The 20,889-nt window shown below is 49.6% G+C and overlaps 2 protein-coding genes across 8 annotated transcripts in view; one reads left to right on the top strand and one right to left on the bottom strand.

The window, feature by feature from the left end:
- MOCS1 (molybdenum cofactor synthesis 1) overlaps nucleotides 1-15,468 on the top strand; it is a 29,767-nt gene extending 14,299 nt beyond the window's left edge. The window contains exons 4-11 of one of the 4 annotated variants that reach the window (XM_053601179.1): nucleotides 5,261-5,425; nucleotides 8,223-8,284; nucleotides 8,632-8,743; nucleotides 9,033-9,145; nucleotides 9,591-9,701; nucleotides 11,858-11,978; nucleotides 12,511-12,558; nucleotides 14,445-15,468. In XM_053601179.1, coding sequence (XP_053457154.1) covers nucleotides 5,261-5,425; nucleotides 8,223-8,284; nucleotides 8,632-8,743; nucleotides 9,033-9,145; nucleotides 9,591-9,701; nucleotides 11,858-11,978; nucleotides 12,511-12,558; nucleotides 14,445-15,205 — 1,493 coding nt within the window. In that variant the 3' untranslated portion in view covers nucleotides 15,206-15,468. Of the gene's footprint in view, nucleotides 1-5,260; nucleotides 5,426-8,222; nucleotides 8,285-8,631; nucleotides 8,744-9,032; nucleotides 9,146-9,590; nucleotides 9,702-11,857; nucleotides 11,979-12,510; nucleotides 12,574-14,444 lie in introns of all 4 variants that reach the window. The other 3 variants (XM_053601182.1, XM_053601180.1, XM_053601181.1) reach the window with 3 other exon arrangements.
- A 1,066-nt stretch (nucleotides 15,469-16,534) lies between these two features.
- The window catches only part of DAAM2 (dishevelled associated activator of morphogenesis 2), a 107,933-nt gene continuing 103,578 nt past the window's right edge, over nucleotides 16,535-20,889 (bottom strand). For all 4 annotated transcript variants that reach the window (XM_053601175.1, XM_053601176.1, XM_053601178.1 and 1 more), the window contains exons 24-25: nucleotides 19,835-20,005; nucleotides 16,535-19,629 (exon numbers count right to left, since the gene is read on the bottom strand). In XM_053601175.1, the coding sequence (XP_053457150.1) occupies nucleotides 19,408-19,629; nucleotides 19,835-20,005 (393 nt within the window). In that variant the 3' untranslated portion in view covers nucleotides 16,535-19,407. The remainder of the gene's footprint in view (nucleotides 19,630-19,834; nucleotides 20,006-20,889) is intronic.

Genomic DNA, 20,889 nt, shown 5'->3' on the forward strand with positions numbered 1-20,889 from the left:
CTTACCATGGATGCCTGGAATTGTGAGGTGTGCTGGGGGCTCTGGTGCATACTCACAACTCCATTGTCATCTTCCACAGCATTCTCACATTTCAAAAACTACTTCAGAATGGTCTTACACTCCTCAAAGGACAAACAACTGTGCTTCCATTGTTTTCTTTGAGCTGCCTGTCACCTGGTGACACACTAGCATTCATTTGATTAATGCCATCTTTTGAGTGAAGATTGTACTACGCATTGCTCCTGTAATTCAATTCAACTTTGAAAGGTAATACATAGATAACATCTCATAAAATATGTGTACATTTTTTGGTAGCCCCGGTATATAATAGCTAAGTTTTGTTTCCCAAATCTGAAAATCTCCGTCTCTTAACTAATATATTTAGTCTTTTTGCCTTTATTGTGATTATTGAGATTTGGGCTTGTTTCTAAATCTTGTAATTTGTCATACTTTAATATTTATTCTTTTTGGCTTTAAAAATGACATCCCTGTTTCCTAAGAAAAGAATTTCAGCATGCTCTTCTGCCCCCTGATTTTTGTAGGCCTCCTTCATGCATATTGTTGATATTTTCTAGAATTTTACTTCTAGGTTATTATGAATTAGTCTGTCCTTCTCTTTTAAAGGCACACTCTTTTAAGACAGCAAACTTTACCAACGTGTTTCGACATTGCCCTTAACTCTCATAGTGCTACAGCTTCTTCTGAATTTTTTTTATCTAATTAAGTTTGTCAGTGCACTTCTTTATATGGAAAATCTAATTAATCCCGGTATGGTATGACAGTTGGTTTTCATAATGTTTTTAGTACACTTATGTCCTGTTAAGTTCAGCTGGCAAATATTTTTTTATTTTTTATTTTTATTAAACCATATCTGTGTACACTATTTGCATATGTATCCATGAGTGAAATGGGCCTATTGTTTCATAATGTGATTTTAATGTGTGTAAAGTTTTAGGTTCAAGTTTCTTTTTTTCATTTAGTTAAAAATGTTAATCCCTTGTCTTCTTACAGTCAGCGTGCTGTTGAGAAAAGTCTCCTGTCAGTTTGGTTCTTACTCCTTTCTGGGTGATGTGTTCTTTTGCTCTGAAAGTTATTCGAGTGTTTTCTGTGTATCTGATGTTCTGAATTTCACTAGAGTATGTCTGGAATAGGCTTTTCCTCATCTGTTCTGGTGGCATTCATTGAAATTTCTCTTTCAATCCTAAACCATTGTCTTAACTTTGAGAAAGTTTTCTCCATTATTTCTTTAAATACTTCTTTTCTCCATGTAAATGTTTTCCTGGATGTTGTTCCTCTACTTCTAGCCTCCGTGTTCCTTAAATCATATTTTGAGTTTTTTATTCTCCACTTTTTCCTGGAGAGCTCCTTAATCTTATCTTCCAACTCACTAATTTCTACTTCTGTGTCCATATAATTCTTTTTCTTAACTCTTGTGTTGTTTATTTCACAATTATTTTTACCTAATATTTCCCCTTGGGTTTTTTTCTTTTTTTACAATTCTAGAATTTTATTTCAAAATGTTTTTTTTTTCTAATTTTTTATTTCTTTTACCGTATTTATCATGCCATTTTATGTTCTCAGTCTTCCCATTTTAATATTTTTTTTCATCAGTAGGTTTTAATGGATTTCTTTGGGAGATGGAGTTGGTGGAAGGAGCTCAAAGGTCTCTTTAGTTTTGATATAAATTTGGCTTTCCTTGAGGCTTTTGGCTATTCTGCATGGCATGGCTTAATGGGAAAAGGTTTACAGCCAGATCCTAGTTTTTGATAGGCAGCAGGAAGGAAGGAAGAGGGGAATGTGAAGAATTTGAGGTCCCAGAATATCAGTTACTCACTTTAGTTTGTTACCTCCTCCCCGTGAGTTGTCCAGTGTTAGTATCACTCAGACTGTGCTGAGGATGACACTCTCTGTGGTTGTGTTAAGTGGCCATCCCCCAAGACTTTGCCTTGGATCCCTCAGGGAGAAGCAGAGTTGGAAGGAGACAGTCACCCTTGGTTTTAATTCACAATTCCCAGGGCGGGAGAATGGAGCAGTGAGTGCCTAAGTGTGGTCAGTCCACACCTGTTACCTTCACTGCCCTTCCAGCAGGGCTTGGCAGCTTCCCTGAGTTTACCTCCTGTAGATTTGTAAACTAGTTCTCTGGGTGGGTGATTGCCACTGATTTCCTCAGTTAGGGGTTAAGCAATGATTGTGCCAAGGTGTTAATAGGTGAGGGAAAGAATGAAGAAGCTTCACCTGCTTCTGGTCACATTCTCTGCCAGTCACATTCAACCCCATGTTTACTCCCCAATGCCGGCTCAGAACAGCTGTTCATCTTCCTGAGTCTCTCAAGACTTTTGTTTCAAGCTCTTAGATTCTGTGTCTTTCTTCAGGGTTGATTTGGCAGAGGGTACAAGCAACCACTGCTAATTTTCCTTGTTGTCAGAGGCCAGAGCGAAGCACTTTTCTTTATTTTTCAAACTTTCATTTTGAAACTATCAGTTTTTTGTTTTTGTTTTTAAAAAACCATAGTTAATACCCATTTGTTTCAGATAAGCAAAAGATGACCATCCCTCAGGCTCATTGGAAGCCACTGTTGATATTTCGGTTTGGTGACCCACCTGCCTTTTTTCCCTGCATTTGGTGCTTACTATTTTTAACGTGCTCTTCTTAATATGACATGTACCTTTCCCTACACCCTAACATAGGACTTTAGAGTCATTTTTAGTTGCAAAATGTTTTATAGTATCATGCAGAAAAAGCATAATTTTAACCAGGTTTCTATTGCTGGCCATCTAGATTATTTCCCATTTTCCTTTTTTATGCTTTACTCTGTAATAAACATCCTTGTAGATAAATGTTGTTCACATCCATGATTATTTTCTTAGGTTACTTCTTAGAAGTGAATCCAAGTCAAAGGCTTTATAAAGTTACATGCATAACTTCCTTCCCAAAGGTTATATAATTTTATTCTTACACCGTGTGTGTGTACCTGTCCGTTCATTCCTACCTAAACTGGTTATTCATTTTGTAATCTCCTGCCTTTTTCTCAAGGCAGTTTCACGTGAGCACTTTTTTCCTGGTTTCCACTCTCATGTGGCACTGAGCTGATTCTTCACAAAGAAACAGGTGTCCAGTCCACATAGTTTCTTAGAAGCACGTAGTTGGTGGCTGGAAGGGTCTAGTCGATGTCACTGTTCATGTAGCACAAGGTTCATGTAGCACATAAAAACCAAGGGGTATATGTGTGTTGTATGTATGTTTTCTTACATTATAAAAGAAACCTTTTTCATTTTAGAAGGAAATTTTACCTACCAGTAAATATAAAAATCAACTATTATCCTACATTGATCAAAAATAACTATTGTGAGTGTTTTGACACAGTGTGTCTTTTCTCTAGGGTTCACAGGATTTAAAAGTGAGCAGGTGGGGGTTTTCAGGCTCATTCTTTGTTCTTGTTTAAGAAGTTCTTCAAGAATTCTTTTGCTTAATTTCCTCACTTCCCGTTTGTTACTAGACAAAGAGGGTCCGGCTGCCTGTCACTGCCCAGCCAAAATGCAGAGACAGGGTTTAGGTCCGAGCAAGCTTTATTATCTGAAGACTGGAGATTCTGGAGAACAGTGAGAGTAGCCTCTCAGTTCTGTTCTGCCTCAGTTACAATTCTAATCATTTTTATAACAAAATACAAGAAAACTAGAAAATTTTAACTTTGATAGGGAGTAGCTCAAAGTAGTCTCCATTCTAACAATGCAAAATGTTTAAACAACAGAAAGGTAAAGGTCATTTTCACTTTAACAAACTACTTAAGAGAATCATCACTGAAAGGAAATAATATCAAAGTAACCTTTACTCTGCCAATATCACAACACCTATTGTCTGTGTGTGACTGCTTCCTCAAGTCTCCTGAGATAAACATCCTCACCACTGTGAAGCTTTTAGCTGGATAGTCCAGCGGAAGGGTGGGTGGGAGGATTGTGAACTCAGCAGACTTGGTTTGTAGGCCTTCAGTGAAGCTTCCCAGACTCCATCTTGTAGGCCCCTTCTCTGCCTTCACATTTGTTTTTAATGTGTCCATTCTGCTTTTCTATTGAGTTTTTTCTTTCTATAACTCTATATTTTTTTTAGTTTCCAAGAGCCCTTTTCTTGTTTTCAGGGATACAATATTTATTATCTTCACTCTGCTTTTTAAGAGACTCGTCTTCTGTTATCTCTGTTGCTTTTTTTTCTTCTTTCATTTTTCTGCTTGGGGAATTGTTTATCTTTCTTTCTCAGCTTCCTCCTTAAATGTCTGGCAGTTCTTGGCTGTGTACCCATCTTAGTGCCTGAGGTCTCTTTGGCCTGCCTGGTAGTGCTGGTTGTCCTGAGGTTGTGGAGAAAATGGGTGTGGGGTACCACTGGGTTTCGTGACTCCTGAGTGTCAGTAGTATACTCAGGGTTTGCCCCGCAGCTGGCTTTAGTGTCTACACCGGTGCTCCAGCCTTGAGGCAAATGCTTCTGTTGCCTGTCTTCTGCTGCATGGGGAAACAGGCCAACTTCCACAGCCCCTCCAAATGCGATTTCCCTGCCATAAGATGTCCTTGATGTGCCTTGGGACCCCTCTGCCTCCTGTACTCCTGACTGCTAAGCTTGGTGCACACTCGTCACCTGCCTTGTTTTTACAGGATCTTCTAGGTGCACTTTGGGTAGTGGTCTCTATCCATTTGACCCCGTCTGCTTTCTCTCTTTCAGTACCTCTATGCCCTTCCCGGCGATCAATAGTGTTCTTTATTACCTTCCAATGCTGTTACGGATTTTAAAAAAATTCTTCTGTGATTTCTAGAGAATTTTGGTGAAATGGAGCTGTCAAACAGCACATAATGCAAAGTCTTGTTTCTGTTTTACAGCGTATCGGGACCTGTGTAGTTGGCTGTTAAGAGCAGTCCTGAGTCAAGTACACATGGAATCGAATGCCAGCTATTCTTACTTGCTGTGTGACTTTCAGCAGCTTTCCTAACCTCTCTGAGCCTCTCTTTCTCCTTATCTACTAAATAGGGATAGTGGTTGTTGTGTAGGCAAAGCACCCAGCAGAGCACCCGGCCCAATGAGCACTCAGTTCTTAGTTTTTTGGTTGTTTTGGTCATTGTTTTTGTTTTTAAGTTCTCATTAAGTTAAGCTTGGTTAATAGAGGTCCATACAGAGCTACTTTTCCATCCATTTTGTCCGGACAGAGTTCTGCCTTCCAGACCTCTCCCGGCCTCACCAAGAACAAGCATTCTGACTCCCCCTCTCATTGTCTCTGCAGCCCAGCTCCAGCAGCTGGAAGGGCTGAGGACCATTGGTATCACCACTAACGGCATCAACCTAGCCCGGCTCCTGCCCCAGCTTCAGAAGGCTGGTCTCAGTGCCATCAACATCAGCCTGGACACCCTAGTGCCAGCCAAGTTTGAGTTCATCGTCCGCAGGAAAGGTGATCACCTGTAGCACCATGTCCCTCCCAGGGCCAGTATAGCTGGGGAGGGGGTGGCCATTCCTAGGTAAGGGGCCTGGTTCCTTCCACTTGGTGTCTGGGCTACAGTTAAACCTAGGAATTTATTCCTTGTCCCTCATCCTTGCCAGATGCCCATAAGGGACTTCTTGGGATCAGATACCAGTGATCTGGGGTGACCAGCCTCCCCGCTAATGCCATTCTGGTTTGCCCAGGACTGAGGGAGTTTCCAGAATGAGGAACTTCCGGTTTTATTTATTCATTTATTTATTCATTTATTTTTGTTGTTGGAGGCATTAGAAGTTGGGTTTTTATTATGCTAGATTTTTCTTACTCTTTTTTTTTATTAGATCATAACTGTGTACATTACTGCATTTATGGGGTACAATGTGCTGATTTTGTATACAATTTGGGATGTTTATATCAAATTGGTTAACATAGCATTCACCTCACTTATTTAATTGTTGTGTTTAGACATTTAGTGGAGAGAGGGTAACTGGTGGGACCTCACCTACTGTGCATATTGCAAGGTCAAATATTAAGTAGAGTATAAATGTCTGAACTTCTGGTTTTAAAACCAAGATAGTCCCTGTCAAACTGGACTGAGTTGGTCACCTTATAATGAGCTCTGAGGAAATGTAGGGTAGTCTCGGGTGGAAACAGCAGCTCTGAGATGCCAGGGTCAGGGTGTGCATTGCCAGTGAGGATCCCTCAGTGGTCCCCATGGTTGTTCCTATCCCTTGTAGATATAAACCTCCCCGCTTCACCCCCTGCTGCAAACACACCCACACTTTCTCCCTCTTGGCTTCTTAGAGGTGGGCCAAGGGGGACGGGTAGAGGCAGCCTCGAGCCCTGGGTCTCACGAGGCCAGTGCCTGGCTTCCCTGCCTCACGTCAGGGTAGAGGCTCTTCAGCGTTGTAGGACGGAAGGTGGCACATTACTGAGGACTCTGGAAGATCAGAGGGATGCCTGGGAGACCTAGAGTTCCTTCTCCTTCTTGGAAATGGCTTTAAGATCAGCCTGACCATCCTCTTTCCTCCCTTTCCCTGGTGTATGACTCTCTGTTCATACTTTCCACGTGCTGAGGAAACGCGAGTCCCCTTCCTCTGTAAAGTGCTGTGCCAGGCGTTAGGGTGGGGACAGAAGACACACAAAGCCTCACAGGCCACTAATGGCCAAAAGATGTAATTCCCCAGAATGGCTGTTGGCGTGTCTTGTGGTACTGAGTAGAGTGCTGCAGGGAAGGAGAGAGAAACCCTGGCAGGAGAGAGCTGGGAGGGCTTCAAGGAGCAGGCATGTGAGATCAGGGGCATCTCCTCTGAGTAGAAAATCTGCGAGGGCTGCACGGTGGGGAAGTGGAAAGAGTATTTGTGGGCTGTGCCCCTCACATACACATACCCTCCACCTTTCCTTTCCTGCTGGTGGCAGACAGTGTGTCCTAATGTACAGTCCTTCCTCCCATTTGCACTCTTGTGTCCAACACCTGCCTTTGGAGTGGGGAGTGCTTTGTAGAGAAGAAAACTAGTTCCAGGTTGTCTTAGCAGCATTTCATACACAAGCTGCACATTTCTGCCTTAGCCCTCCGTTGCTGGGCAGTCTGAAAGTGCTGCAAGGAAACTATGACAGTCCTCACCAGGCAACCTCCTCCAGGGCAGTGTCCCAGCTGTGACTCAGGTGACCACGAGCCTGTGCAGGCTGGGGGCCCAGGAGGGGCTGGCGCATAGTAGGTGCTCAAGTGATTAGGTACATGAGGATGAGCTGGGTGGTGAGAAGCAGCCAGCCGAGGATCACATGTATTGTGATTTATGACTGTCAAGAGAACAGCACCCATAGTAATAACTTACCAGCCCTGGAACAGCATCTGATACAGACACACTGTTAAGGAAAAAGCACAGATAAGGGAATGAAAAGCCTACATTCTGAAAGATAGAATAGGAGGCCTTAAGCAGGGCATTTCTTCTTTCTAGACCTCAGTTTCCTCACCTAGACTGAGAGGGTTCAAGTAGACCAGGATCAACTTGGTATGGCCCACTGGGCCAAGTCCAGCCCCTGCATGGTTTTGCATGACTTCTGAGTCAAGAATGTATTTTTCATATAAGATCTGAAATCGGGCCTGGGTGCCATAGCTTATGCCTATAATCCTAGCCCTCTGGGAGGCCAAAGCAGATGGATCACCTGAGCTCAGGAGTTCAAGATCAGCCTGAGCGAGACCCCATCTCTAAACAATAGCCGGGCATAGTGGTGGGTGCCTGTAGTCCTAGCTACTTGGGAGGCTGAGGCAAGATGATCACTTAAGACCAAGATTTTGAGGTTGCTGTGAGCTGTGATGCCATGGCACCCTGCCAAGGGCAATAAAGTGAGACTCTGTCTCAAAATAAAACAACAACAAAAATACCTGAAATCAGTTAGTAATAGGGAATATTAACTGTAGACAAAATATTAAAGTGTTAAATAAAATATTGTCTCTGTAAAAAGAATTCCATTCTTTCATCCAATTTATAGACCTGTATAACAAAAATCTCTACTCAATTGTTACCATATTTTCATTTAGTCAAATCCTACTTTATGAAATATATTTATATAAGATCCTCAATTTTGCCTTTTGGCTTGCAAAGCCTAAAATATTTACTCTCTGTGCTGCTATAGAAAGCATTTGCCAACCTCCAGGCAGGTGATTTCTGAGGCTCCCTGTAGCTCTGGCTTCTCTGTGGGTGGGGAGGGGTGGGAACAGGGAAGGGGGGGAGCTCCTGGATCTTTGTTTCTCTCTCCCTGTCCACAGGCTTCCACAAGGTCATGGAGGGCATCCACAAAGCCATTGAGCTGGGCTATAGCCCAGTGAAGGTGAGGACTTGCCCCGCCACTGATCTTGACTACCTCCACATTGGCTTGGCTTTCCTCCAACTCCCTGGCCCATCTGGCAGCCTGCAGTCCAGCCAGCCAGCATGGCTGAAGTGTTGTCTCCCTACCATCACTTCCTCCCAACTGCATCCAGCCCTGCCTGCCCCTAAGAGAGAAGGGAGAAAATCACTGAGCCCCTGGGATCCTTCAACTTAGGCACTGAGTGGGCAGAGGTGGAGACTGGGTCCCCCAGTGGAAGACCTCAGCAGTGCTTGACCCCCAAAGGTCACTCCCTCGAGACAATGCAGAGTTGGGGGAAGGCCTTCATGATTCTGTTGTCCCCTGGCCAGGTGAACTGTGTGGTGATGCGAGGCCTGAACGAGGATGAGCTCCTAGACTTTGTGACCTTGACCAAGGGACTGCCCCTGGATGTGCGCTTCATAGAGTATATGCCCTTTGATGGTCAGTGACACGGGCGGGAGGGCGGGGACTGGGCTGCGTGAGTGAGTTACTCTTTTGTACATATTTCTGACCCCAGGGATGGTGGTGGGGGTGGCTCTGGCTGTAGGGCTATCATGGCCATTGGAAGCCTCTCAGAGTCCACTGTGGATGTGATTTGGCAGGGCCCCCATCCTCCCATCCCAGTGGCTGGGAACTGATTCCTGTGCTGGGTGGGGGTAGATCTGAAAGCTCCAGGGTCCCTTCAACTCTGATTCAGCAGCTCTCCCTGCCTCCCCCAATGCAAATATAGGCAACAAGTGGAACTTCAAGAAGATGGTCAGCTACAAGGAGATGCTAGACACCATCCAGCAGCAGTGGCCGGAGCTGGAGAAGCTGCCAGAGAAGGAATCCAGCACAGCCAAGGTTAGGAGCAGGACGGTAGAGCCGGCCTCCTCCTAGGATGGCGGCATCATGTTGGGGGTACAGTGTATGTGGGAAGCACTGCAGTGCCATCACAGCACCTCCCTGTTACTGGGATGGAGAACTAGATGGGGCAGGGGCGGGCAGGGGGATAACTGATCAGAGGACATGCTCTGTAGGTGGTGGGGGTTGTGCTCACCTCATTCTTCCAAGTGGCCTTCTCTGGATATGCTGCCCATGGGTCCTTTGTCCTCAGCAGGTTTCCTAAGGCACGCCAGGCTCAGGCAGAGAACTCATGGATCATCCATGGTTCCAGATTTTCCATTACCTGAGGGCCTTGGACCCCACCTTCGCTGGGGCTCCTCTGGGAGAGGGCCAGGGAGAGGAAGACCTAGATTCAGCATCCCATCCCATCCCCATGCCCTTTCCGCCTGCTCTACCCTCCCAGGCCTTTAAAATCCCTGGCTTCAAAGGCCAGGTCAGCTTCATCACATCCATGTCTGAGCATTTCTGTGGAACCTGCAACCGGCTGCGGATCACAGCTGACGGGAACCTGAAGGTGAGTGTCCCTCCTCCATGAGGACCCCAGCCACCCCCATGTTCTCTTGGCTCCTCCCACCTCTGCTTGCTGATGGGGGAGGAGGCCAGCAGGGCACACAGGTGGTCAGCGTAACAGCGTCAGGTTTGGGGATATCATGGGAGCAGCAGGCAAGGGTGAACCCAAGGCCCCTGTGGAAATGTCACCCAGAGTCCTTCTTTTCATCTGTCTTTGAGTTTCTGTAGCTTCTGGTTTATTGGGATCCCCAGGATCCAAATATGCTTTGCCCAGTGCCCACTGTGGTTGGCCCCTTCCACCAGGTTAGGGCTGAGTGCTGAAAATAGCATCTGTTAGTCATGTCTAACAAGCGTGTCCTTCCTGTGTGTAGCCCTATGGGGAAGTCAAGGCCTGTAGGGCTGTACAAACTCACAAATGAGATCAAACAAAAATGCAGTGTGGTGACCCACCATCGCTTGTCAGACGCATGGCTGACCAGGCAGTAAGAGGGGTGGCCCTTGAGGAAGAGCACTAGGGACCTCAGCTAGCTTTGAAGGGGGCGGGTAGAGAGGTAGCAGGAGGGGAGGGTGCATGTGTGACGTTCACACTGATCTGGCTGGAGCAGATGAAAGTCAGGTATGGGGAGACCATGTTGCAGAGGCCTTTGGTTGAGAATGTGTTCTTCTGACATAGGGCTCTGTGCAAGGTTTCTGAATGGGGGGAGACCTGTTTGATCCCCCATCCATGTTTTGGAAGAATAACCCACAGGGTGGGTGTGAAGATAGAAAGACTAATTGGGTGGCCATGGGCGATGCTGCAAGAGTAAGAGTGTGAGGTGCCGGGGGGAGGGAGAACTCAGCTTGGGAAACATGAGCAAGGAGGAGAGGAAGGCGTCGAGCGTGGTAGCTGCGGGGCCTTGGGGTCTGTTTAGGTTTGGGGGCGTGGAGGTAGGTTGGGTTTAGATGCATCCAGTGTAACATCCAGCAGGTTGCTGAGCAGATTGGAGAATTTTCTGGGCCAGAGAGAGAGAATTGCCTAGGCTGTGGGTGATATCTGTATCCATCAGTGTCCCAGCTGGAAGTGGAGGTGAGATTGTGACAAGAATGAATGAAGAGGCTATCGACAGTGTACCAGGGTCACGCCCCAAGAAGGGATGTTGAGGCCTCAGGACAAGCAGCAGCAAAAAGTTGTTCCCCACTGGGTGGGAAGGGGAAGCAGAGGAAGGGGTGACAGTGGGGCCCACTGAGGGCTGGAGCCTTGGAGAAAAGGCACTTTAGCTGTGGAGGGAAGCAGCTGGTGCCAGAGATGTCAAAGCAGGGAGGAAGCAGGAGCCAGCTAGAGGGGAGCCCACCAGGTGATAAGCACAGGGGGACCCCCCTCCAGCTGCAGAGAAAAGCAGAGAGTGGGGTCTGGGAGGGGGCGAGGAATGAAGAACAAGCGCACAGTGTTCTGCCTTCTGTCTTCGGTCTCGTTGGTATCGTCTCTTTTCTAGTGGTCCCTGCCCTCAAGGGCTTCTCACACATTCTCCTCCATGGCCACAGTGCCTTGTGTAGAGGTGGCACGTAGTAGGTGCTTTGTACAGTTTTACGGAAGGATGGTAGCCATCTCAGTCTCTGGCACCCAGCCTCTCATGGAAGCTGGGACGTGCTGAGTGAAGTTGGAGTGACCTCAGATGTCATCTCAGTGAGTGACTGAGCAGTGCCCTCAGCTGCTTAGCTATCACACAGGGATCACAGACTCAAACAGGTGCAGGGACAGGAGGGTGATGTCCATGGGTGAAGGGACCAGGAAGAGACTGACACAAAATGGGAGGTGCATGCCACATCTGGGAGGACTTCCAGGATGCACACAGCTCCAACTGAGTGGGGGCTCTTCCATCAACATTCTCAGGAGAAGATACGGAGGTGGATTTTCATGTGCTACCTCTGGACATCTGCTTAGTTTTCAGAGTACACTAAAGAAAGCATGGCCATAATTCAGACACAGGCCTTGGGGAGTCCAATTTTGCTTCTTGCTCTTCTGTCCCCTGACTCCTCTGTACAGCACCTCTCTCCCTCATTGCCAGGGGTCCTGCCTTGAGCACGATTCTACCATGGGAGGCCGAACACTGGTGCCCCACCCCGGGGCTCAGAGGATAGGGACAAGCCTCAAGGAGGCATGTTGTCCTCACCCCCACATAGGTCTGCCTGTTTGGAAACTCCGAGGTATCTCTGCGGGATCACCTGCGGACAGGGGCTTCCGAGCAGGAGCTGCTGAGAATCATCGGGGCTGCTGTGGGCAGGAAGAAACGGCAACACGCAGGTGAGGGCAGGGTGGGGAAGGCCAGGCTAGACAGCAAATGGGCCACTGTCCGCAGGAGGGAGGCTCAGAGTTAGGGGTGAGAGCGCCAACGGGTGCCTTGGAAGAAGCTGGTGGGGCTCAGTGTTGTCCCCACTACACCTCGCTCCTGCTGGACCTCCAGTCTGGGAGTGCATGGAGTGATGGGTCTCCTTCTCTGGGGAAATTGTCCTAGCAGAGGCTGCTCAGGACAGGGGATCCAGCATTCTCATGGGCTTGCTGGGCACAGGGAGGGGAGTGTCACTGCTTCTCTCTCATCCCACATGTTGTCTTCTGATAGGGAGGGCAGCGTCCTGTCCACACACTGTTCCCTGGGCTCTGCCATGCATAACCCACAGTGCATGTGTGGGCCTTTTGTGAGGGTGCTCACAGCTACTGCAGGTGCACAGGGGACAGGGTGTCAGAGCACGTTCATCTCAGTGAACTCTCCTCTCCCTGCCCTCTCTCCCCCTTCCCTGCTTTCCTCTCCCCCCACCCGATCCTTCCCTTACCCCAGGCATGTTCAATATTTCCCAGATGAAGAACCGGCCCATGATCCTCATCGGTGGGTGACCCATCAGTACGTAACCACTCACCCTTGGCATTTGGAGATCCTGTGGGGTGGGGCCCCTGCCATGTCACCCCCCAGCTCCTGCATTTCATCCTATGTTTTCTTCATTTTTATCCTATTCCTCCTTCATATTTTCATACCCCTTTCAAGCCTTTGCTGTTTCTGCTCTTCCCTGTTGATAACTCACCCTCAGTATACATGTCACAGCAACGATTTTTCTGTCTTGCCAGAAAAAAGAGCAGTGGGTCCCCTAAGTTTAGTAATCACTAAGTTAGTTGATGGAGCTCCTAGTTAAAATAGAGACCTTTTCCTCAGCCCTACAATCTCCAGCTTGGATACAATTTTAAACGTCCCTTCCCCTGGCAGCATGGAAGAGTGTGTGTGTGTGTGTGTGTGTGTGTGTGTGTACACTGCTGGCCCCCTCGGTAGATGTGTTACTCTGCATCTGTGCCAGGCAGAGCTTCAGGCCACAAACTAATCATGTTACTCATGTTTTCAGGGAGGAGACAGCCAGGATTTCAACTTTCTAGTCTTAACTCTAAGGAACGTCTGTGCATAGGACACAGCTAATGTGCACAGGATGCTTCAAACTGAGATACACTTTTTTTTAAAGCTATATGCAGTGTCCTGCTCTGGGGAACTTGGCTGGCCCCTAGGAACTGTAGGGCTATTGTTGCCCATCTGGCACAGTGCCCAGATTAGAGAGGGGAGACCCATCCCTTGCTCACATGCAGATCTGAGCCCCCTGAGTTGTACCATTAGACAAAGGAAAGCAGTGAGAAAAACTAGAGGAAAGGGTTCTTTTGGAGCAGAGTAGGGGAGTGGCTCAGGGGAAAGCAGGCTAGCGAATGGGCCAGAGAGGGTCCAGGGACCACCTTTGCACACAGACCACCCCAAGACAGCTCACTGCTGGGAAGCAATGAGCCATGGTAGCACTCCATCGGGGGCAGACTTTATCATCCTTTTCCCCACCCCCAGCCTCATGGTCCTCTTGTTGGGCTGGTGCCCCTCATGGCAAGGAGTAGGGGTGCATTGATGATATCCTTTGAAGGGAGGTCGTACCTCTGACATTGACATGTCGGGGCTCATGGTGGAAGCCACAAGTTCCCATCTGCTTCACACTGAATTTCGTGACTCTCAGGGAGGCTGAGTAACTAGCCTGGTCATCTGCTTTCTATAATACAAATCCGGGAGTTGCCTGCAACAGGGCCCTTAGACTTTCACATATGTGTGAATCACGTGGGAATTTTGTTATTTCAGATTCTGATTTGGGAGGTCTGGGGTGGGATCCTGTGTCTCCAGTGAGTCCTCAGAGGTGCTGGTGCTGCTGGCCCATCACCACCCTCTGAGTAACAAACCTACAGAGTCCCCAGACCGTCTGGGCCATTGGAATCAGCCTGTCAGTCTTGTGTGCACTTGGGATGTGTTTGAGAGAACTTGAAAGACATGATTTAAATAGATGAAATACTTCCCTTAGTACCTTGTCTGTGAACTGAATGACTGCCTTAACTGGAATTGGCAGTGTAGGGTGAGACCCAGCTATAGGGACACTGAAAGTTCATTTGAGCCAGGCTTCAGGCTTCACACCTTAGTTGTTTCAAGAGAACCTGGGAAACGAGAAGGTTCTCGTGAGGAAGGGCACCCAGGAGAAACCCCACCTGAGGCTGCACGGCCATCACTGGTGAGCAGCGCTGTGAACCTGCATGGTGGGTGCCTCCTGTCTGTGTGTCTTTCATTTTTGTCTGTGCTTTTTGTTCTCCATTCCTCTTTCCCTATTGTGAAAGAAAGAACTTGAGGATGGGGGACAGGGAGAGGGTCGGGGAGTAGAAGTGGGAAAAAGAATTGCCTTTCACTCTTTCTTTCTCTTTATTGCCTTCTAGAGTTATTTTTGATGCTCCAAGATTCTCCACCAGCCAATCCAAGCATTTCCTCCTGGGACCCCTGCCAGGTTCAGGGTCTGAGACCCAGAATGAGCTTCTCCAGCCAGATGGCAACTCTGTGGAAAGGATGTGGGGTCCCCCAGGCCCCTTCCCTAGCCCAGCAGTGGCTGGGGCCTGGCTCCTCTTGGAGACATTACACTTCCCATGCAGACTCAGATACCAACTCAAAGTGCCTTAGCTCAGTGTCCCAGGCTCCTGCCACACCCCCAAGACCCCTGTCAACCTCAGAACAACTAACCCATGTGGACTCGGAAGGACAAGCAGCTATGGTAGATGTGGGCGGGAAGCCAGACACAGAGCGGGTGGCTGTGGCCTCAGCTGTGGTCCTCCTGGGGCCTGTGGCCTTCAAACTCGTCCAGCAGAACCAGCTAAAGAAGGGAGATGCCCTGGTGGTGGCCCAACTAGCTGGAGTCCAGGCGGCCAAGCTGACCAGCCACCTGATTCCTCTGTGCCACCATGTGGCCCTGACCCATGTCCAGGTACGGCTGGAGTTGGACAGCACACGTCATGCTGTAGTGATCCAGGCGTCTTGCCAGGCTCGGGGCCCCACCGGCGTGGAGATGGAGGCCCTGACCTCCGCTGCTGTGGCCTCACTCACCCTGTATGACATGTGCAAGGCTGTCAGCAGGGACATCGTGCTGGGGGAGATCAAACTCATCAGCAAGACTGGGGGCCAGCGAGGAGACTTCCATCGGGCTTAGCACTCCTGCCCTTCTCACCGATGGCTCAGCCAGCTCTAAAGATGGGTTGTAGTTAGGGCAGAGGGTAAGACGTCATGTTCCCTTAACCCCAGTCACTGTTTACCTTCACCAGTAGGGACCCGAGCTCAGGCCACTCTACTACTAGTCCGCTGCTAGATGATCTCTGACGACCTGTGAGGTCATAGGATGCCTGCACATAGGATGCCACTAGGCCCCTGAGCCTTGCAGAACACTAAGGTCACGGGGGGGTGGAGGGGGGGATGCGGTGGGGGGGGAGGTTTCCAGTGAATAGTGCTAGATAACTGAAAAATTACATTCTGTTATTTGTGGACTATTTCAGACCATCAGTTTCAGACAATCCAACCCACAACTTCTTCTCATTTGGGGTTTTCTCTTCTGCTTTCCTGGGGAAAGAATAAGGGCTCATTAAGCAGAGGAACCCACTTTGAGGAGGGGAAAGCACAAGCTTGCATAAAGAACAGGCCACAGCTGCTCCCAGTAGCTTTGATTCCCAAGTCTGTGAAGCTGCAGCCCTGCCCGGTCCCACTTTCTCTCCCATCTTGCCTTGTACCTGAGCCTGTGTCCACCAGGCAGGCTTATAGGCTTTCAGCTTTATCAGTTGCTCCATCCTGCCTGCACCCTTCCCCAGGCCCTCTGCTTACACTGGACACATGCACGTGGGCTGCAGCCCTAAGGGCTCCTGACTGACCACATAGCTCACACCTGGCCCTGCTCTAGGCCATTCCCCATTCCTCTTCATTCTGGAGTATATCAGGGAAAGAGGAGGGGAAGATTGCCTTCACCTTCAAAGCGCACAAATAAAACCATGATGCCAACTCGCAGATGTGAGAACAAGGACTGTGTCTCTGGAGGGCCCCGAGCTGCTACAATTTCAGGCCCATCCCTCAAGTTTCCCAAAAGGCACTTCCCTGGTGAGAAGTGAAGGATAAATCCTGGAAAGGTATATTGGGCACATTCTCTGTATGTTCCCCTGTGGAAGAACATAAAGTGGAGTCAGAGGACATGGAAATGCACCATCTGAAGTAAATTTTGAATGGGGGAGGTGGTGTTTGAAGTTCACTGCTGAATGGTGAGGATAGTTAGAGGCCCCTGGTTCTCACATCCCCAAACACTGGCGTGGCCTCCTGGGCCCTCTAATGCAGATGGGTATTCGTGGGTCTGTCCTGCCTGCCTTCCATCTGCCTTATGCTGAGGAGTACTGGCAGAAGTTTAACAACCAGCTCTCTGAAAAACAGTTTCCATGACACAAATACTCCCACGTTGACCAGTTTCAAGCTACCAATATAATTCTAAATGGCTTGAACGGGTTCTGGTGGAGCTCCAGCATACCACAGGCTGTGCCAGTTCCCCAGTGCACCCCAAGTCCCCTCATGGGAAGAAGACACAAGTTTCGAGACATGCTGGGTGAGGATGGTATGGATTTAATATTTTTTAGTATTACAATATATTCTTATAAAAAAAAAGGTGCAGGTGAAAAGGACACTGTACGTTTTGTCCACTAGCCTCATTTGTCACATGAGGCAGCTGATGAGAGCAGCCTTGGCTTGAGAGCATCCATGGTAGGGGTTGGGGAAGGTGGTCACAACTCTTCAGTTGGTGGAAATGGGATGGGGGTGGGAGAGCCTGCCCCAGACCCTTCCCCATCCACCTGCAGAATTTTCTCCTCCCACTGCCCTAAAACACTTTATTTCCACACAGGGGAGGAGGAATAAGTGCTGCTGATGAGAAGGGAACAGTTCGCATTAGGTTGACAATGAATTTTACATTGGACACAAAATTAGACAGCTGGAAAAATGTTCCCAAAGGTGGCAGGAGAAGTGTGAAGGACATGGGGAAACAAGACCAAGGAACACATTAATTAATAGCTGAGACATTTAACACATCAAGGACCTATGCAGCCCCTTTCTACTGAGTTGACTGCTATGATCCATGGTCCAAGGCACTGTTGAAGATCTGGCTGCAATGGCATCTAATACCAGAGCCACTAGCCAAATCCAGGAAACAATAAATAGAGAAGAAAAAATCTTTGGGGGTGAGAAGGCTGAGCTCTGGAACGATGTATGTGTCCTCTGTAAACAGTTAAAAAACAAACTACTTTTCTGAGGATTGAATGTCTCTTGAACAGCTTCCATATTCCTTGTCTTTCCTGGTGCATATCCAGTCTTCCCTCAGGGGGCGGGAATGCCAGGATTTAGGGATGCTTGTCACACTGGAGTGCTCCCCTGTTCCCTACCCCGTGGAGGTTAGGTCAACTTCAGCCTGGCCAGTTTGGGAGAGGACCTCAAGAGGCCTCACCCACAACCTCCCCATCATCCCAACACCTGCATCTTGCAGTGGGGCTTTCAGGGGCGCAGATGGGTATGGCGAAGCTCTCTGCAGCTACTCTTCCTAGAAGCTTTCATCTTGCCCTCACCTGGGCTCCAGGCTGGGCTCTTCACACCTGTGCTGGCCAGGCTTGCAGATTCCTCCCATCAGGACACGTGCCACCTGCCTCCTCAAACCAACGCACGTACTGGACTCACCAACCCTGTGTTTCAGCCCCTGCAGCTACTACGGCCCCACCCCCAGGAATCTGGTATAGGCAAAAGGCAGAAGATAGGCAGCTGAGAGCGGCCCAGCCCACCAGTCTGTGCACCGGCAATAACCCTGAGCCAGGGACGAGGTCGGGAACATGAAGGTCAGGGCAGAGGGCAGGAGGGCTAGGAGATGGTGGAGGGGTTGAGGCAGGGCTGGTAAGATGTTATTCAACATAAAAGCCCTAGAATTGACCTCAGGCCCCTCCTTTTGGAAGAAAGAGATTTTGTCTACATACAGCTGTCCCATCCACCGAGGACAGCTTCCGATGGACAAAGTGGAAGGTGGGAGTAGAGAGGAACTCCAGAGTAGGTCCCAGGCAAGTCAGGCTGAAGAACCAAACTGTGTTTCAGAGATGAGGAGTGGGCCCTCAGGCAGTGTGCTCCCCCAGGTAGTTGGCCTCCCTCCACCATCCCCATCTCCTCCACTTCTGGGCCTGCTCTCAGCTCCAACCTGAGGGAGGGACCACCCTTAGACGTGTGAACGTGGAGGGCAGCTCTGGCCCTCAGGAGCCTCTCAGGAACGGGCTTCCCCACCAGCCTCAGCGAGACCCAAGTGTACCCCTGCAGGCTGGACAGAGCAGGAAGCCAATGTGGCAGCTGCCCTGAGGCAGGTGTTGGAGAATAGGGTTCTGAGTGATTTGTATGACCTGGTAGGCCAGGGGCTGCAGAGTAGAGCTGGGCATTCAAGTGATGCCCTCTGGTAAGGGGCTACAGGGAATTCCTAGGCAACATGTGAGGTCACTTTACAACCGTGGCCAGGTTGTATGGAGAGGTGGGGACTTGGGGTACACCCGTAGGGATATGCCTGAGGCATGAGGTGTGGTGTGAATGAAGTCCTTCTTGAGCCCCCTCCCTTGCCAGACTCAAGCACCTGGTATGAGGCATAGTCGTGGAAACTCAAAGGGGAATCTTCTGCATGATGGATTAGTAGGTAAGAGGGAGGTGGGCAGGTAGTGTAGGATGAAGACTTAAGACGAGGCAGAGAGAGAGGCCAAGGACTTGTGACCTAGGAAACAGGCACTGCTACTCCGTCCTCGTGGCTTTGGTCCCTGTATCATCCTCTTAACATTTGTTGTTTTTTGGAAACTTCTAGAACTGATCTAGCTAAATATTACGTTTCTCCTGTTTCTATCCAAGAGGAAAATTTGCCCCCCCATCAGTGTTTGCCGAGCCTCCTGGAGAGCTGGGAGCCTGGATTCCCCCACCCTGGCTCTCAGGGAGTCCCCTAACTCTCCCTGCGCATGAAATCTGGACAACAACATGGGCCTCTCCAGTCTAGATCTGGAACAATTCTGTGCCAACATGTGGATGCCCCTGGTGAGGGTGGGGGGCAGGGCCCTCAGCCTGGGTTGCCTGGCCAGAGGCCTGGGGCCTGCCAGGGGTGTCTAAGCCAGCCTCCGAGATGACCCCGGGCTCTGATGCAAAAGGAATCATGTGAAGGGGAGAAGCGAGGGGCCCCTGGTGAGTAGCAGGGGGACACCTGGTCCAGCCCCACACCATCCCCTGCCCGGGGCCCAGCCCAGGCCTCAACCCGAGCACCAAATCACGTATCACCTCCGCCTCTATTCAGCCCCTCCGGCTCCCTGTTCCCCGGCCAGTCCCAGGTCAATAATTTAGCCTGTTTATTGCCCGCTCCCGGGTGACTTCCAGGGCCTGGCTCCCTGACCGCTTGCGGCTGCGCTTGAGCTTGCTTAAGTCCTTGTCGAAAACCTCCCCGGAACGCAGGGCCGACACCAGGTCGTCGAACTCGCCTCCCTCCTCCAGCGCGCTGCCCGCCCGGACCTTCCGCTGCCGCTGCCACCTCTCGCGCTCCCTCTGCTCCTTCAGCTGCGAGGACAAGAGGCCGGAGCCCCTCAGGAGGACGGGCCGGCTGGGCTGCGGGGCCTGTGTCAGTTGTCCCACGGTCCAGCTCCCAGGCGCCCCTCCTGTGCCCCGCTCTGCTCTTTTCCCTCAGGCCGGGCGGACCGGCCCTCCCGTTCCCCGCACACCCGGCCGTTCTCCCGGGGCCGCCTCCGCCAGCCCGCGTCCTCACCATGGCTTCCATTCGCGCCCGCCGCTCCTCTTCCTCCTTCCTCCGCCTCATGGCCTCCAGGTCCTGCCGCGCCTCCGAGAAGGCCTGCAGGAAGGCGTCGAAGATACCGAAGAATTCGTCCGGCTGCATCTTGCTCTCCTGCTCCCCGAAGTGCATCAGGGCCTTGGTGAACTGTCAAGAGAGGGAACGGGTGGCCGAGAGTCATGCCCGAGCATGGTGGGCTCAGCCCCAGAGGTTAGCTGGGTTCTGACCTGAGCAGAGCCCAGTCCAAGGCTGGGGACTGATGCCATGAGGGGCGGGACTGAAGGGCGCGCAGAGACCCCCATTATCCATGGGGGGATAGGGAAGAGGCCAGGGAAAGACTGTAGCTGACACATGGGGAGGTGGGGGACTGGACCAGCTGACAGTGTACCTCAGAGGCACCCCTGTTATGGGGCAGGCATGGGATCTAGAGGTACAGACGTTGGGAAGCCCTTCCTAAGGCCAGGAATAGCCTGGAAAGAACTCAAGAGGACTTTAGAGGTCATCTAGTTAACTGGGTTAATAACTTAACCCCTCTGTGCCTCAGTCTCCTCATTTGTAAAATGGGGATAATAATAGAATCTACTTCATAGTGTGTTATGGGGTTAAATTAGTTAACAGATCTGAAGGACTAGCTATACTTACATGTGCCAGGTACTGTTCTGACTTCCACTGAGAGCTACTACCTCTTATTCAAACCACTCAAAGACCTCACTGCTCCAGTGTGCTTTGTGGATAGCAGCAGGTGCCCATGTGGGGAGAAATGCTGAATCTCAAGCCCCACCACAGGCCTCCTGAATGAAAATCTAAATTTTAATAAGACCCCCAAACTTAGGGTCCATGTACACCTGAGTGTGAGAAGCATGTAGAGGCAGCGCTGCTCGCTAAGTCCAAGGCTGAGCAGCAGTCAGGAGTCTACCCCAGTTCTAGTTACTTAACCCCTCAGATTCTTAGCGTTCACATCTGTCACCTGGGATAATAACCTTTCAGCAAATCCATGACATAGGTGGTGAGACAAATCATTCAAACATGTA

The sequence above is a fragment of the Nycticebus coucang genome, chromosome 9 (genome assembly GCF_027406575.1).
Source record: "Nycticebus coucang isolate mNycCou1 chromosome 9, mNycCou1.pri, whole genome shotgun sequence".
In the NCBI taxonomy this organism is placed as follows: Eukaryota; Metazoa; Chordata; class Mammalia; order Primates; family Lorisidae; genus Nycticebus; species Nycticebus coucang.